The sequence below is a fragment of the Argentina silus genome (assembly GCF_951799395.1).
Source record: "Argentina silus genome assembly, chromosome: 16".
Lineage (NCBI taxonomy): Eukaryota > Metazoa > Chordata > Actinopteri > Argentiniformes > Argentinidae > Argentina > Argentina silus.
The window spans coordinates 14,564,728-14,582,263 of record NC_139670.1 but is presented as its reverse complement, the minus strand read 5'-3'; the positions used below and the strand labels follow the sequence as shown (position 1 = coordinate 14,582,263).

General features: G+C 44.0%; 1 protein-coding gene across 1 annotated transcript; it reads left to right on the top strand.

Annotated features, from left to right (window-relative positions):
* Window positions 1–863: 863 nt before the first annotated feature.
* LOC310817560 (vesicular glutamate transporter 1) lies at window positions 864–17,037 on the top strand (the record flags this gene model as incomplete). The annotated part of the gene is made up of 13 exons (XM_083688196.1): window positions 864–925; window positions 8,353–8,605; window positions 8,938–9,056; window positions 9,375–9,489; window positions 9,903–9,990; window positions 10,552–10,642; window positions 12,528–12,660; window positions 12,927–13,076; window positions 13,535–13,667; window positions 15,062–15,172; window positions 15,709–15,836; window positions 16,553–16,622; window positions 17,027–17,037. 13 exons carry the CDS (start codon window positions 864–866, stop codon window positions 17,035–17,037), a joined length of 1,464 nt encoding a protein of 487 aa, XP_083544322.1.
* Window positions 17,038–17,536: the final 499 nt, after the last annotated feature.

The window sequence follows — 17,536 nt, the reverse complement described above, 5'->3', positions numbered from 1 at the left end:
AGTAAAAGTGAGCTATGTTAGTGTATCAGATCGTGCCGCTTTCTTTAGTCCATCCACCGGATTAATGGTTGCATCAGTGTTTAGAGCATAGTTACCAGACTCCCACATTTATCTTCCAATGCCTGAGATACCCTCTCCCATTAAATTATCTGTTTTACAAGAAGCCTACATTTGTGTCAGTATACACTAATCTAATGTCCTTCATTCAGTAGTTGTGTGGTACAAGAATAGCTACTTAAGTAAGACGAAAGGCAGCGAGGAGGAAGTGACACGATATACCTCACTACACACACACACACACACACACACACACACACACACACACACACACACACACACACACACACACACACACACACACTCGGGCAGATTACCTCAGAGGGCAATTGCTAATCCTGGTTTCAGTACCATGGTTAGCGACACTCACGGCCAGGCATCGCTTGACCAGTTCTGTCGAGATTACTTTACAGCAAAATCTTGATATGTCTTCTTTTGATTCTTGTTTAACCTAGCCTAAATTCTTTAGAATTTTGAAAATCCATATAGACTCGTTTTATAGCACGCGATGTTTTGCCAACGCGATTTTGATTGAATACGTCCCGTGTAAAATGTAGCCCTGAGAACTTTTGGTGCTTTTTTTCTGACTGAAGTGTATACTCAAGGACAACTAGCCTATTCTTGCAGCTTTTTTCAGAGTGTCTGCGTTACAACGGTGTGGACCATCTGGTTCAAAAAGAGAAGAGTTTTAATGGTGTGTGAGTGAGAGGTTAAGGGCGGAGGGAGAAGGTGATAGGGAAGAGGGCTGCGCGCTCAAGCGGGAGTGCGCGCGGACATCAAATCGGTCGGAGCCTGGAGTCGCGAGGATGGAGGTCCGACCAGATAGGTTTAAGATCGTCGCGGGCAGGACCCTCGGAAAAATACACAAGTAAGTGAAAACGACAACTATATTTGTTACAGTGTGTCTTGAGTGGCGTTGTTTTTATGCGTAAAGGCGCACGTAAGCGATATGCTACACCTATTATGTTATAGAATCTGTCTACTTGTCTTTAAATGTGGTGTTGAAGCTAATAATGTGAAGAATACTCTATAATGGTTGGTTGTAGGCTGAAAGTTAAAGAATAACTTTGGCCCGCACTTTTGGATAAAAAGGAAGGCAGGCCTTAACTACCGAAGATCAAGATGCCCAAGGGGTTGGATTAGTTACCGGTGTTGGATGACCTGATCATGGCCCAACATCTGTTTCTCATTCTATATCAGGCTAAATCGTTAATTTAGTGAAATCAGTTACAATCTCAGTTTTCGGTTGATGCTACTGTTGGCCCATGGAAGATAAAAAATGTATATGCACATAAATAATTGTGTTTGCTAGAACATGAATGTGCGGTGTCATTTGGACTTGTATATTCTCTCTGGAGTTATATAGGTAGTTGGAAAGCTAGGAATATGGTTATTCTAATGGTAGAGATTGATTTTTAAACTATGTTCTGCTCTGGGAAACCGATGATAACTAAATTAAGTTCATTGATATTGATGTCTAGCACGGAATGGCGTTACTTTATCTGATCATTTGAGACGGTTTGCGTTCCGTTTCACCCCAAATTCTTCAGGGTGTGTTCCAATCAATAGCCTACCTGGTATAAATGAACAAAGTCACATGTTTGAACCTAGTCTGGAATTCGTGGATTTTGCATAGACTTCAGACTAGAAATGTAGCCTCATCTCACCTATAAAGTGCACAAAGCTCAAGGCCTGCAGTGTGATGGGAGAGGCCTGGGACCATAGAGGCCTGTTTGCGCTTTTTTCTCGTTTGCGATTCTGATTTCTGAATGATAGGACAATGATCATAACTAAAAACTAATCAAGATACTACATCAAATAAAGTCTTTAAGCTTTCTTAAAACGCATGTTATTTGGCCTAAAAACAGTCCACTGAACGCCGTCAAATAGGCTGACAGAACTCATCAAATTAAAATGTTTAATTGATTTACAATTGATTTACAATCAAATGAACGATAATCTAAATTATGATTATTAATTTAGAGGTGTTACAACTTGTAATGGCATAGGGCCATTATCAATGCACATAGGCCCGTCTGTAAGAATAATCAATAGTCTAATATTGTTATGGAAAGCTTCAAACCAAAAGTTTATGAACGTTTATTAAGGATGATACCATCTGGTCTGTTAGACAAATGTTCAGGCATGAAGTTCAAACTGAAGTTCTTACCTAGATCTATTTCCCCCATGCAAAATGATCGTTCCATATTCCTAATCGATAATGACAAAAACATATATTTTGTTTGCCTATTGTGGTTACGTTGTAAAGCAAATGTGTTATTTAGTCATCTAAGTTTAGTCATCTTATGTGAAAGTTGAATTAGCAAGTGAGGCTACTTGAGAGCAGGCAACTTTATTCTACTTTAAAATGTGAGAGACACATTGTTGCATTTTTTTTTATGTTCGGCCTTCGATTGAGGAACACAACATTTCTTTTGGCACGCCCTCCTATCCGCAACCAAACGTGTGATAAATCTGCAGAAACATTGATTGATATCGGTGCGCGCGAGTTCGCGGTCTCTTATTTCTCCCAGGATTTGAAGAAGCGTCTAAACACATAAATCCTCTCCCGAAATAGCCCTCTCCCCCTCCAAGCTGTCGGCCACGTAAATCCCCATACACCTACCGCTCTCTCTCTCTTTCTCTCTCTTGCTCGCTCAGTATAAGTCCTCTTCAGGTTCCTCCCGTCCTCGATTCGATTACTCGTCACCCCCCCCTCCCCCAACGGCATGTACACTCGGGATTACACTGCCTACGCTACCGTGTCCGCAGTAAACCTATACTTCCTCTGAGCACGTGCGCTCAGGTCCTCCCCAAAGACAGAGTGTTCTCGAGGCCGGAGTGTTCGTGCCCTGAGTTCGTGCCCTGTGTTCGTGTCCTGTGTTCGTGCCCTGAGTTCGTGTCCTGTGTTCGTAGCCTGTGCGTAATGGGCTAATTTGGCGCCAGTGCTGCCAGTTCAGGTGTGAACTTCTGTGAATGCATTGCCAGGACAGGTCTTTTCTTTCACAACTGTAAATAATACATCGCCTTAAGCCTACCACAGCAAGAACACTCTCTTTTGATAAAGTAATGTGAGTGGCATTTCAAGGCGGATTCTGTTCTGTTCTATTGTTAGACGCATAGGTCCTCAATACTAGGCTATTAATAATCCCACAAAAACATTTTATCAACCTAGTGGTTATATAAATATGTTTATCTCATGGCTGTAATGGCTTTGATATGATTTATGTAGTTTATCAAACACTATGGATATATTTAATCATAAAGGCTACAGTAGATAAAATAGACATGCCAGTTAGCTCCAAAAAGATGATTATTGATGATAGATTGATCTTACTGGATCAAAAGGATGATAGATTGATTTTACTGGAGAGTCTACAGTAGTACGTTTGGGCTTGTTCTGAGAATAAAGTGCTGTGAACATGACTGCTCCATCTGTGGTTATTAAACAGGATGTTTGGCTGATGATTTACCATTATTCTATATTGTCAAAGGATTACGTTGAACCCTTTATCACTTTGATAGCCTACAGTTAAATGGTTGTCTCGGATGTCATTCAACTGTACAGGACTATTATGGGGTGGGTCCTCCCCATTGGTGCTGCCGCTATGGCATCAGTGCTCATGTCTAAGCTGCTGTACTGCATGTGCTTCCATCAGCACAATCTTCATGTTTTATAACAATCAAAGTCAATGATTGACTTTTCAGTGTTATGTTCCATCAGCAGCATGTGTTAGTTTAACAGCCCATTGAATTTCAGACTATTTTCTTCCAACTGTCATTTTGTCCTCCATATTTCCTCCATGCAGTCTCCGTCTTTATGAGACCTGCAGTAGGTTCAGTGGTTGATCAAGAGGATCTGTCCTATTCAGATGGTCGGGATCATCTGTTCCTATAGCTTTTTGTTAATTCAAAATGTTAATTCACTTCCTGTAACTAATGGTACTGAACATGTGCCATATTGAAAACGGTGCCATACCCTAGTTGGCATGTCTCTGATTGACCTCTGACCTGTGCTACTGAACAGGCCTCTCGCTTGTGTCCTTGACGAATGAATTAAGAGATTAGCTCCGAGGGAAAACCTGGTATACTCACTACTGGAATAACTTGTTGATGGACTGGGAGTTAATGACCTACATACTGTCTGTCTTGACTCTAATATGCCAGAGAGAGTATTGTTTGTATTGACTCACACATTTACTACACACATACTACACGTGTGTGTGTGTGTGTGTGTGTGTGTGTGTGTGTGTGTGTGTGTGTGTGTGTTTGTGTGTCTGATGTGACTATAGGCTAGGCTGCTTAGAGAGGGAAAGAGAGAGGGGCAGCTAAAGAGCTAAGGATTAGCAGGGAATCCTGGGATAGACTCAAGGTTCAGACCAAGGCAAGCGGAAGTGGAGACATGGAGGAAAGATGACAGGAGGAACAAGAAGAGTTAACAACGACACTTTGTGATGACAATTTTTACATGAGTACTATACTAAGGCAGAAAGATGTGCACATAATTTCACACTTTACAGATACGCTATCAGACAAAAATGAAAATATGACAAGTGTTTCATCTGTATTGGAGAGGGAAAGATCTTCGAGAGGGAGAGATTTCTCAGGACGCAGAGAGAGGGAGGATGGTGTGAAGAGAAAATAAGTGGTGGAAGACAGGTGTGTGACAGAGAGAGGAGAGGGAATTGACGATGAAAGATTGGATGAGTTAAGACGAGACCAGAAAGATGTACGAGGGAGGGACAGGAAGAATAGAAGAGGAGAGAGAGAGAGAGAGAGAGAGAGAGAGAGAGAGAGAGAGAGAGAAAGAGAGAGGCCCATGAAGACAGAAATAGTCTGAGAGGGTTATTAATAATTAAACATCAGTGAAAGTCATTAATACTTAATCAATGTCAAAGAATTGTGGAGCCATTGCTTGTGTTAACTGTTTTCGTTATGCGGTAGGAACGCTATGTTATTTCTGTAGCCATTGTGCAGCCATGTGTATTGGAATTTAGGCTGAATTTTGTGTGCTATAGAAGGTAGAGCACTTTTTGACTAGTCACAATACATCAGGTGAGGCTGGTGGAGATACATATCGGACGACAGGCTCTTTGTAATGCATGGAATGGAATGAGGAATGATATCATACACGTGAACCCGATTTCTACCTCCACCAGCCTCCACAGCAATACAGAGCCTAGTTGTGAATAGAGTTCTTGACATTAGTTGGTCAATTGAGATATGTGTTTTGACTCTTGTATTTTAAAGCATTTCTCAAAGCCTCCTCAAGAAGCTCACCTCAGTTTTACCCTGTGACAGTGAAACTGTGTTCTAAATTGCTTTCTGACATTATCCTCGATCTAACTGCTTTGGTGTTGACGTTATCATTTCTCTCAGGTAGCCCGCCTTGGCTTGTACCCAGAGACAGTGACACTGCTGCTCTGTGATGGATTCTTATCTGATGTTGTTCTATACTGTGTAGCAGTGAAGGCTGGTTGAGGTGGAAATCGGAGGACGGGCTCATTGTAATGCATGGAATGGAATAAGGAATGGTATCAAACACAATATTTAATACCATTCCTCATTCCAATTCCATGCATTACAATGAGCCTGTCCTCCGATTTCTACCTTCACCAGCCTCTCCTGCTTTGTAGCCTAGTACTTTGGTGTTCTGTTGACTTTATCTGTCAAACATTACCTTTCATTATTACCTTTTACCTGGTTTATTAGTTTGACTAGCCTTGGATAGTCAGCCTGAGGTAGATGTTGGTGTTAAATGCTGTGACTGGGCAGATGTTGGTATTCAACCTCCAGTGGTTATGTTCATGTTCAGGGTCTCTAGGTAGGGAAATCAGAGCCTCGGCCAGCTATGAACAGTGATCTAGCTAGATGGGATATTCTGTCCCCAAAGACTGCATGAAGTGGGAGATGTATCCAGAAACGTTGTCCCCCAGTCAGGGAGAATGGTGATGTTTGGGTGAGATCCAGCCAGAGTGTCACATTTCCCTGGCCTTTTCCTCTGAAACTCTTTACCTCTCTCAGCATGTTCACTCTCTCCACGGAGTTCCTGATACGTCTGGATTGATAAAACTGAGATTTTGGAGAGTTGGGAAAAAGTCTGCACACAGTAGATATATTACGATACGGTTCTGAATCTGAGGGCTGTCCTTATTTCGAACCATTCTCTGTATTCTAGAACAGTGCGTAATCAATACTTTGCGATTGATAATAATGATGGTCTGTGATTCCACAGATGAGAAACGAAACACAGAAACTCAACTGTCCTCAGCAGTGTGTGATTTAGCCTCTATGAGTTTCACCTCCGACTGCCCCACCTCCCAACTGTGTGCTGCCCCCGACTGCTCCAGTCCAATGGGAGCTCAGTGCTTCCAGACACCGCTAGAATAACCTGATTTACTCTGATCATCTGAGGATTAAATGAAAACACACGGTCCAGTCAGTTAACATATCTGTTGGGGCATATGATATGACCCCCCCCCCCCCTCCCCAGTCTGTCTCCCCAGTCTGTCTCCTCTCTCCTTGATCTGAACTGTCTGGACTGTCTGTCTGGATTTCTACCAAGTCACATACTGTATGATGAGACCTGTCTGTCTGAGGAATGTCTGTCTCTCATTTCCCTTGGACAAACCATCGGTCTGTCGGTCGCTCGGTCTGTCTACCGAGTCCCTTATGATATATCCTGTCTGTCGGTCTGTCTCCCTCCCATATCCCTCGGACAAACCCCCGGACCATCCGTCCATCCGACCCACACATCCCCCTGGCCTCACAGAGAGAGTTATAGAGATATTAGTAACCATCAGTGTGTAATTCTGAACGGAAAACAGCTTCTTGCTGGGCCTCTCCTCTCTGCTCCTGCTACTGCTCCTGCTCCTGCTCCTGCTGCTGCTGCTGCGCTGGTCGAACAGATCTCATGGTTTATGGATGATGCACCTCGGGTGGATACATATTTGATGTTTCCCAGGCTGGAGGCTGGCGTAGGCTGTTAGTGTGTATGCTCAGTGAGGTGAAGGAGTCAGAGAGGATGAGAGGAGGGGGAGGGGGAAGGGGGGTGAGCTGGGAGTAGGGGGGAGTGGAGAAGGGGGAAGATGAAGGACAGAGAGAGGGAAGAGATGTGTTCTAAGGAGACAAGTGAGAGGGGAGAGAGAGAGAGATAGAGGGAGAGGAGGGGGAGGAGAAAGATAAGGAGAAGGAGGGGGGAGAAGAGGAGAGGAGAGAGAGAGGGGGGGGAAGAGATGTTTCCAAAGAGACAAGTTGGTGTAATGACCATATGGGTTAGGCGCTCTACTGTAGCTCCTGTATCTTGCTGCCTCCTGTCTGCCCTGTCCAGACCTGTCAGCCCTGGGCTCGTCAGCAGAAACACCTCACTACAGAACCTCCTCACTGCACAGCCTCGTCAAGGTGAGGTTGGGGCGGACAGAGGTGGTGTGGACTGGTTTTTCAATCAGACAGGAGGAGAGTTTATTGAACCAAGACATGGAACAATCCAATTGTTTCACATGGAAGCATTGTTTTTGTTGTAGAGGAAATACATTTCTTATTTATTGATGTGTATAAATAAAATGCAGATGCCAATCACCTTCATACACAACTATTGGCAGATTCCTTGACCTTGTTCTTGGATCTATGAAGTCTAGGACCAATGTTAATGGGTATATTGATCCTAGGATGACATCAATAGACTACATAATGTTACATTTACATTTATGGCATTTAGCAGACGCCTTTATCCATTATCCTTTATTTTTATTTTATTTTTTATTAACAGGAGAGAACTTGTACAGGGGGGAAGTGGGGGTGAAGAGGTCTTTAGGAGGGACTGTTAAGATGTAGCCTGAAGAGATGGGTTTTCAATCTACGGCGGAAGATCGGTAGTGACTCTGCAGTCCTGACAGTGGTGGGAAGCTCATTCCACCAGCGGGGTGCCAGGACAGTAAAAAGCCGTGACCGAGTGGCGCGGCCGCTGCATCCACGTAGAGGCGGCGGTGCCAGGCGGGCAGCCGAGGTGGAAGAGCAGAGTGATCGTGCAGGGGTTTGGGGGCTAACCATTGCTTGCAAGTAGGGAGGGGCTGTTCCCTTTGCCACCCGGTAGGCGAACACCAGGGTCTTGAATCTGATGTGGAACCATTGTATTTACTCCTGCTAAAATGGTTATAACACAGTAATAACATCTTCAATTACTAGCTTGTTTCTATGGGATTCATTCTAACAACCATCACTAGACACTGGCAGACATTGGTACCAGTCAGTATAATAAAGTGCCCCCCCCCCCCCCCCCCTCCTCCTCCCCATCAGAATCCTAGAGAAGCGCCAGGAGAATGGCGAGACCATCGAGCTATCGGCGGAAGGCCGCCCGGAGCTCATCGAGGAGAAGGAGGCTCCCGTGGTGGACTGTACATGCTGCGGCCTGCCGCGACGGTACATCATCGCCATCCTGTCCGGCCTCGGCTTCTGCATCTCCTTCGGCATCCGATGTAACCTGGGTGTGGCCATCGTCAGCATGGTCAACAACCACACCATCTATAAAGGGGACAAGCCTATGCTGGTGGTGGGTGGCTGTCACGTCCTAACCCCTATGCACTAGCCCCTATGCCCTATGTACTAGCCCCTATGCCCTATGCACTAGCCCCTATGCCCTATGCACTAGCTCCTATGCCCTATGTACTAGCCCCTATGCCCTATGCACTAGCCCTTAAGCCCTATGCACTAGGCCTTATGCACCTAACCCCTATATATGTCATGGTCAAGAAGGTACTTGTGTTGAGTCAAATTTGTGACTCAAATATGTCTTTTCCTTGTGCTCTCTCTCACCTAATCTCTTTTTCTCTCCCTCTCTCTCTCTCTCTCTCTCTCGCTCTGTCTATCTATCTATCTCAACAGAAAGCTCAGTTCGATTGGGATCCAGAGACGGTGGGAATGATCCATGGATCTTTTTTCTGGGGATACATACTTACTCAGATACCTGGAGGGTTCATCTGTCAAAAGTTTGCAGCAAACAGGTCAGCTGCCTTTGAAGTTCACATGCAGTATCTATTGGGAACATTTCTGTCACCATTAGATATATTTTTTTTTCTCTCATAATTTGACTTCTATTTCATCTGACATTGTTCCCCTCTCTCTCTCTCTCTCTCTCTCTCTCTCTCTCTCTCTGTCTGTCCCTCGCTCTCTACCTCTCTCTCTCTCTCTCTCTCTCTCTCTGTCTGTCCCTCGCTCTCTACCTCTCTCTCTCTCTCTCTCTCTCTCTCTCTCTCTCTCTCTCTGTCTGTCCCTCGCTCTCTACCTCTCTCTCGCTCTCTTCTTCTCTTCCTCTCCTCCAGAGTCTTTGGCTTTGCTGTAGTGGCCACCTCTACGTTGAATATGTTGATCCCCTCTGCGGCGCGGATCCACTTTGGCTGTGTTATCCTCGTCAGGATATGTCAAGGACTCGTAGAGGTGCTTGGCCTTGTTCCATTGCTCTCCCTTACATACTTCAGAGTACACACACTTGGTAGTACACTCACTATGCTGACATCTGGTTGTTTTCTCTGTACCAGGGGAGGCTGGTGGGGGTAGAAAGGGCAGGCTCATTGTAATGCATGAAAGGAATGAGGAATGGTATCAAACTTGTGTTTGATATCATTTCTTATTCCGGTCCATGCATCTTATTCCGTTCCATGCATTACAATGAGCCCGTCTTCGGGATTTCTTCCTCCAACAACCTCCCCCTGGTATTGACGTGAGAGAACTGGACCGATGTTTTCAGCCGGAGAGAAGATTGAAACAGGTGGAAACGGCAGATATGAAAAGCTCCCGCTGTCCTGATAGCAGTGATATCACTTCCTGTTGTGGTTCCCTCTCTTTCCCAGGGCGTCTCTTACCCGGCATGTCACGGAATCTGGGCCAAATGGGCGCCGCCTCTTGAAAGAAGTCGATTGGCCACGACAGCCTTTTGTGGTAAGGTCGTAGTCCCCTTTTGTTCCATCTATCCCTTCCTCCCCAGGCTCTGTATGGACAAGAGCCACATTATAACCTCGGCACGTATGAATATGACAGATTTTTCCACTGTAGTAAGCCGACTTGTAGAACGACTTGTTTTCTGTATGACTAGGGCACCACAATATCCACTTAATGTAATGTTACTACCATTGATACTCCTGTGATATCTGCCTGTACTAGTTTTATAGAAAGGCTGTTTCTTTTAGATGCTAAGTGGAGCCTTGGGATGACCCTACCCTTAACCCTAACGGCAACCCTAACCATAACCACAACCCTTACCTAACCCTATCCTGAACCTTAACCATTTTAAATCTCAACTGCAATGGGATGACATAGCACAGCATTTGACCTTTCTGGAATGCTGTTCATGTCTACATGGTTTCCCTGATGGAGCTACTTTGTGTGTGTGTGTGTGTGTGTGTGTGTGTGTGTGTGTGTGTGTGTGTGTGTGTGTGTGTGTGTGTGTGTGTGTGTGTGTGTGTGTGTGTGTGTGTTTGTGTGTGTGTGTGTGTGTCCCAGGATCCTATGCAGGAGCTGTGATAGCCATGCCATTGGCTGGAATCCTGGTCCAGTACACAGGATGGTCGTCTGTCTTCTACGTCTATGGTTAGTGACCCCTGACCCCTGTCCTGAGGATGCTATTATAACAGCACCCATTAGGTCCTACACATTCATAAGGCATCACTGATTTACTGTCACAGAACATTCACTTTTTCTACAGCTGCATTCATATTTATGCTGGCATTGTAATTTCTAGCTGCTTACTGTCGTTTCTATTGTCGTTTCCACTGTCGTTTCTAGCTGCTTATATCTGTTCATGTTTGCTACACATTAATCTTTATTATTTGGTTATTTGAGCCTACGAAGTTTGTGTTAGCATAATCGCTAATTGTTGCTAGCTACCTGGATTAATTAAACTATCGAGTTAGGCTTGTCCAGAACATGCCTCCTCAAACAGTGGACTCTACGGGTAAAAAATGCAGGTGCTGTCATCAACTATTACAGAAGACAGCCCTACTTGAAACCAGGATTTTCGAGGACCGAAGGAACAAAGACACTCCTCACTCCTCCAGTGATGACTCAAACCCTTATCTGAATCTAACTGCTGATATGGAAACACGTCACTATGGCCATTAAATCCATAACCCCCCGGCAGCTAGTCACCAAGGCAAGGCTAATCACCGCCCAACTCCCTATGTACCCCCCCCCCCTCTCTCCCCCCAGCCCCCCCAAGGCTAATCACTGCCCAACCAAACCGGGCCCCGAACCCAAACCTCCTCCGCCGCCCCCTCAACCATCACCCCTCAGGATAAACAACTGATATGGGCAGGGTCCCTGCTGTCACAGAGGTCCTATCCACCCACAGAACAGACCCAGTGGAGAACTCACTGACTTTTCACCCTCATCCCAGTCTGGTGTACAGTCAAACCTGAAGGTCTTAAAATCCAGCCAGTCCAGGCCAGAAATCAGAACAATATTATCACTATGGAGACAGTTAACACTCACCTGCCATCAAACAAAATCGCTGAATCTGACACAATCAATAGGGCTTTGCTAAATGTCAGATCTCTAACAAATAAAGTGTTTTTTCTTAATGATTTTATATCTGAGAAAAAGCTGCATTTTATGTTTTTAACTGAGACCTGGCTTACCAACGATGGTGTAGCAACTTTAATTGAGACATACCCTCCAAATTACAATTTCTTTCAGTCAGTCAGACATGACAAAAGAGGTGGTGGAATTGCTGTCTTATACTCAAACCAGTTCACTTGTACTAAGATCCATTTAGGCAATTTCTCTTCCTTTGAATATCTTGCTTTTGAACTCAAGGCTGAAATTACAGTACTTATTATTACGCTATATAGGCCACCAAAGCAACTGTCACTATTTTTAGCGGATTTCACTGAACTAGTACCTATTGCCATCACTAGATATGACAGGATAATTTTAAATGGAGATTTTAACATTCATATAAACAAAAAAAGTGATACCAAAACTATTGAATTCTTAGGCTTACTTGACAGCTTTGAGCTAATTCAACATGTCACTCAACCTACTCACGTGAGAAAACATCTCCATGGTTAAACAACTCTGTTAGAGAGCTTAAGAGAAGGTGCAGGTTGGCGGAAAGGCAGTGGAGAAAAAGCAAATTACAGGTTCACTGTGGAAGCAGTGATCGGCACATGATTTCTGGTGAATTGGCCCCGGAGTTCAATGTCATGCATCTGTTATGAAGGGTCATGATTTGGCCATTTGCACTCCACCCTCTATGTGCCCTAGTTTCACCCCCTTAAATCCCTCCTCCATCCATCCCCTCTTCCTCGTCCTCCATCAGTCCCCTCCTTTTACACTCCCTCTGTTCTCTCTCTCTCTCTCTCTCTCTCTCTCTCTCTGTCTCTCTCTCTCTCTCTCTCTCTCTCTCTCTCTCTCTCTCTCTCTCTCTCTCTCTTCTCTCTCTCTCTCTCTCTCTCCACTTTCTTCCTCCTCCCAGGCAGTTTTGGAATCTTCTGGTACCTGTTCTGGATGATGGTGTCCTATGAGAGTCCGGCGGCCCATCCCACCATCACTCCTGAGGAGAGGCAATACATCGAGGAGGCAATTGGAGCCGTCAGCACCAACCCTGTCACGGTTAGTAGACCTATGCTATCTCCCATTTCCTCTACACACACACAGGAACACACACATACACACACACACACACACACACACACACACACACACACACACGGTAGAATCAAACATTATATTTGATCATGTGATGAGGTAGCCCTGAGGTAGACATGCAAAACAAGTGTCGCCCACGGACGTCCTTTTGGCCTAATGGTAGACCCGGGTTTGAACCGTGTCCATCACACAAACTAACGTCTTTATGTGTCTCTGTTTCCCTCCTGTAGAAGTTCAACACCCCCTGGAGAGCGTTCTTCACCTCCATGCCCGTCTACGCCATCATCGTGGCCAACTTCTGCCGTAGCTGGACCTTCTACCTGCTCCTAATCAGCCAACCGGCCTACTTCGAGGAGGTGTTTGGCTTTGAGATCAGCAAGGTAATGGAGAATCTGTATTTTTATGGTTAGAAGACTTTTTCATACTTGTATGTGCCTTATTTTTCTTTTACAGTTTTTGTCTTTTAGCACATTGCATTTATTAAAGTTTGATTTGGTTTGAAACCAACCAAGGAATATGTCAAGAGCTGGCCGAGAAAAATGTAGTGTTATTCATACTGCCAAGGGTAGAGAGGATTTCATACTGCCAAGGGTAGAGAGGATTTCTCAAGGAAAGTTTGTTTTTTATTTCCCTTATGACTTTTGAGTCTTTTCTATCTTGTGAGATCGATGAACAAACACAGATTCTCTCCTATTTGGTGAGTTAGAAGATGATTTCCCCTCCTCCATCCTTTCTCTTCCTCCTTCATTCTTTCTACCCCTCCTTCCTCCCCACTCCTCCATCCTTCCTCCCCCTCCTTCCTCCCCCTCCTTCCTCCCCCTCCCCCTCCTCCTCTCAGGTTGGTATGGTCTCAGCCCTCCCCCACCTGGTCATGACCATCATCGTGCCCATCGGGGGCCAGCTAGCTGACTACCTACGAAGCAACAACATCATGACCACAACCAACGTCAGGAAACTCATGAACTGTGGAGGTAAGAGAGGAGGAAAGGGATGAGAGGAGAGGAGGGAGGATGGAAGGGGAGGGAGAGGGGACGAGAGGAGAGCAGGAATGGAGGAGGAAGGGAAAAGAGAAGAGTGAAAGAGAGGAAGAAGGGAAGAGGAAAGTAAAAAGAATGAGTAAGCAGGTTTAGGATATAGATGAATTTGAGATTTCCTATCAAGCTCTGATGTCTGTGAGAGACGTTTGATTGGTTGATGGCAGTCGGCGATAGACAGTATACTCAGAATGAGGAATGGTATCAAACCCAGGTGCTATCCTTAGTAAAACTGAACTAGGCCTGCAGCTAAATGATCTAAAAAAAACTGTATGCAAATGTAGCGGATCAAATATATCGACCTGAAAAGATGCTTAAAGATGCTCTGGTTATGTGTGTTAACTCCAGCATCCAGCGCATTACAAACCACTCGCTGTATAAAGCTAGGTGATGACTCATGCAATAGCAGCATTTGCCACTGTAGACTATTTTTGACCTGCGGAGAAATCAATCGATAAGACAGAGGAGTGAGGAGGGGAATGAGAAGTGTGTGTATACACACAGAATATCTGACTGTGGGAAGCTGCCTGTCTGCCTGCCTGCTTGCTTGCTTGCTTGTTTGTCTGCCTGCCTGTCTCTCTGCCTGCCTGTCTGTCTGCCTGGGAGGCTGGGCTGCACCACGCAGAGTCAACGTTGGCTCACACTGCTCTCAATACCAGCTCACTAGGAGATGAATGCAGGAGGGGAGGGAAGGAGGGAGGGAAGGAAGGAGGGAATTCCATATTCTCTTAAAATGTTGCTTATTTTCATTCAATGAAACAAAAGGTAAGAAATTACCCTATTGACAAGTCAAGGAGACAAATATAAAGAAAAGAAAACAAGCAACAAAAAAAAAAAATCAATAAAGATTATTTATTTATTCATTTATTATTATTATTATTTATTATTTATTTATTAGTTTTATATAAAAGAGACGAGTAATGATGCCAAAGAAAAAAAAAAGATGTGTCTGAAGCTGACTAGTCTCATAAAAAAAATAAAGGAGGGAAGGAAGGGAGAAGGAAGGGAGGAAGGGGAGAAGGGAGGTAGGGAAGACTTTCTGAAACAAATAATATCCTTTCTCTCTCTGACCATGTTTCACACTGTTGTTTTTATGCTGTCATTTTATCTGTGACACAAATACTTGTGATTTAATTTGACTGTGTATCTGAATAATGCTCACTTAACTGACACTTTCTTTCATTCCTTTATACTTCATTAGGGTTTATTTGACAGACACAATGATGTACATGAATCAACATTTCTGTGGAAGTGCCACATTTCTTTGCTTTCTTTCTATACTGGTTTTAACTGCATGATTCCCCCCCCCCCCTTCTTCTTCTCTGTGACAGGGTTTGGTATGGAGGCTACGCTACTGCTGGTGGTGGGGTTCTCCCATACCAAAGGCATTGCTATCACCTTCCTGGTTCTGGCAGTAGGGTTCAGTGGGTTCGCTATATCAGGTAAGACCCTGAGCCCAGTATTTCAAAACTTTTAGTGAGCGCATACATTTTGTCTATATAGGGTCCCAGTGGGAATCAAACCCACATTGCTATATCAACTGAGCCACACAGGACCAAGAGATATTATCTCTTAGCTCTCTCATCATCACCTCGTATGTCTTATTATCTCTAAACTATCTCTCATTAAGGTTGTCTGCTGTCCTTCAGAGGCATTTCTCTAGCCATCACGCGTAATAGATCAAACAAGTTTAATGCAGAACCTTACAGAGAAGGTTAAGCCTTGTCAGCAGAATAGCGACCCTGATCTCTCTCTCTCTCTCCGTTGAGAGTTGCATAATCACTCACGCACAGTTATCTAGGGGATCGCCTGCCTCCGCTATCTGTCTCGTCAGAGTTTGACTGCCACTAGGTTGGACTCTTCAGTCCTCTACAATCTATTTTCTTGACCGCAACAACATTTTAATGTTACCAATGGTAATAGGACGGTTCAAATAAACTGTCACCCAACAAACTATCTAACGGTGTCTCCTCATCAGGTTTCAATGTCAACCACCTGGACATCGCTCCACGCTATGCCAGCATCCTGATGGGCATCTCTAACGGGGTGGGCACGCTGTCGGGCATGGTGTGCCCGCTCATCGTTGGCGCAATGACCAAACACAAGGTAGGCTACAACATGCATACATACATGCATGCATGCATACTCCAGATAGTCATGCATGTATTGTGATGCAATATTCCATGGCACATGGCATTCAATGTATCACGATACATACTAGCATACATACCAGCATTCTCTTCATAGCAATGCTAAACCAGATTAACCAGATAGCATTTACCATACTGTATCTACCGCTATGAATAAGTAAGCTTTGCAGCAGCTTTATGATTAATACCTAACAACACAAACCACTTAGGTTGATCTGCTACAGTGGAGGCTGGTGGAGGTAGAAATCGGAGGACGGGCTCATTGTAATGCATGGAACGGAATAAGGAATGGTATACCATTGGATTTCTCCCTCCACCAGCCTCCCCTGCTCTGCCATGGTGCATTACACACAGAATTATTATATTTACTGACACTAAGAACTTGTAATAAATAAATAAACATTGTTTCAATATGTGTTACATCTCAACCCAGCTGCATGGCATGTATGGAATACAATATTTGTTTAGAGGTACTAAGTTTAGATCAAACACTACCATATTCAAACACCAGCATTAATCACATTCAAACGCAGACCTTTCTCTTTTGTCACTTGTATCAATCGGTTTCTCTCACTCCCTTTCATTCTCTTGTTTACTTGCTCTCTTTCTCACACTCACCCTCTAACAATCACTCTTTTCTCTCTTTCTTTCTTCCTCCCTCTCTCGCCTCAGACGCGGGAAGAGTGGCAGTATGTGTTTCTCATTGCTTCACTCGTTCATTACGGAGGGGTCATATTCTATGGTGTGTATTTCCCTCTCTTCTTTTCTTTTCTTTTCTCGCCATTTCTCTGGTACATTTTTATCAACTTGTGTCATGATGGTCAATCACACAGATTGTTTGACAACCATTTGGTCCTTCGAAATCACCAGGAAATCACCATGATTTATGTTTCAATCAAATTTCGTATTGAAACTGCAGACAAGTTAAATACTTCATTGGAGAACAAACATGTATTGTTCTGTGTTATTATTCACTGATATTCCTTTCAATAGCATCATCATTACTGGTTAAAAAGGTGTAGGAAAAATCGTTCCTACTTCAATTTTCACATAACCCTAACCCTACTAAACAAAACCTTTAAGTCCTCCCCTTTTGGGTTACATGCAGAACTCTCTGTGGAAAGGGTTCAACGTGGAACCTCAAAGGATTCTACTAGGAGTGTAACAGTTCACCAATCCCACGATCCGGTTCATACTGTACCTCGGTTTTTGGTCATGGTGCGGTTCAACCTCGGTTCAACAGAAAAAAGACGAACAAATTCACTTTATATCAGTAAGCTTATTGGTTTGTGTGACTCTCATAAAGGGCTCGTGTTTTGGATGTCTTCCATTTCTTTTGACTCATTTCTTTTTTTAGACTCAACATTACACTTGGAATCATTTAAAGATGACAAACATGGATAGTATGTATATTATTTCATTGAAAGTGCTTTGGGGGGTGCTTCTAGATGAATAGATAGAGCTGATAAAAATGAATAATTTACTCCTAAACATTCACTGTAACATTTGCAAATAACTGTAAATAAGAAAATATCGATGCACGTTTTGTTCAACACTAAAGTAATTTTCATGGCTATTTTTAGGTTCTACATTAACCCAAAATGTTTTTTCTAAGGGTTCTCCCACAGGGACAGTCGAAGAACCCTTTTAGTGTAG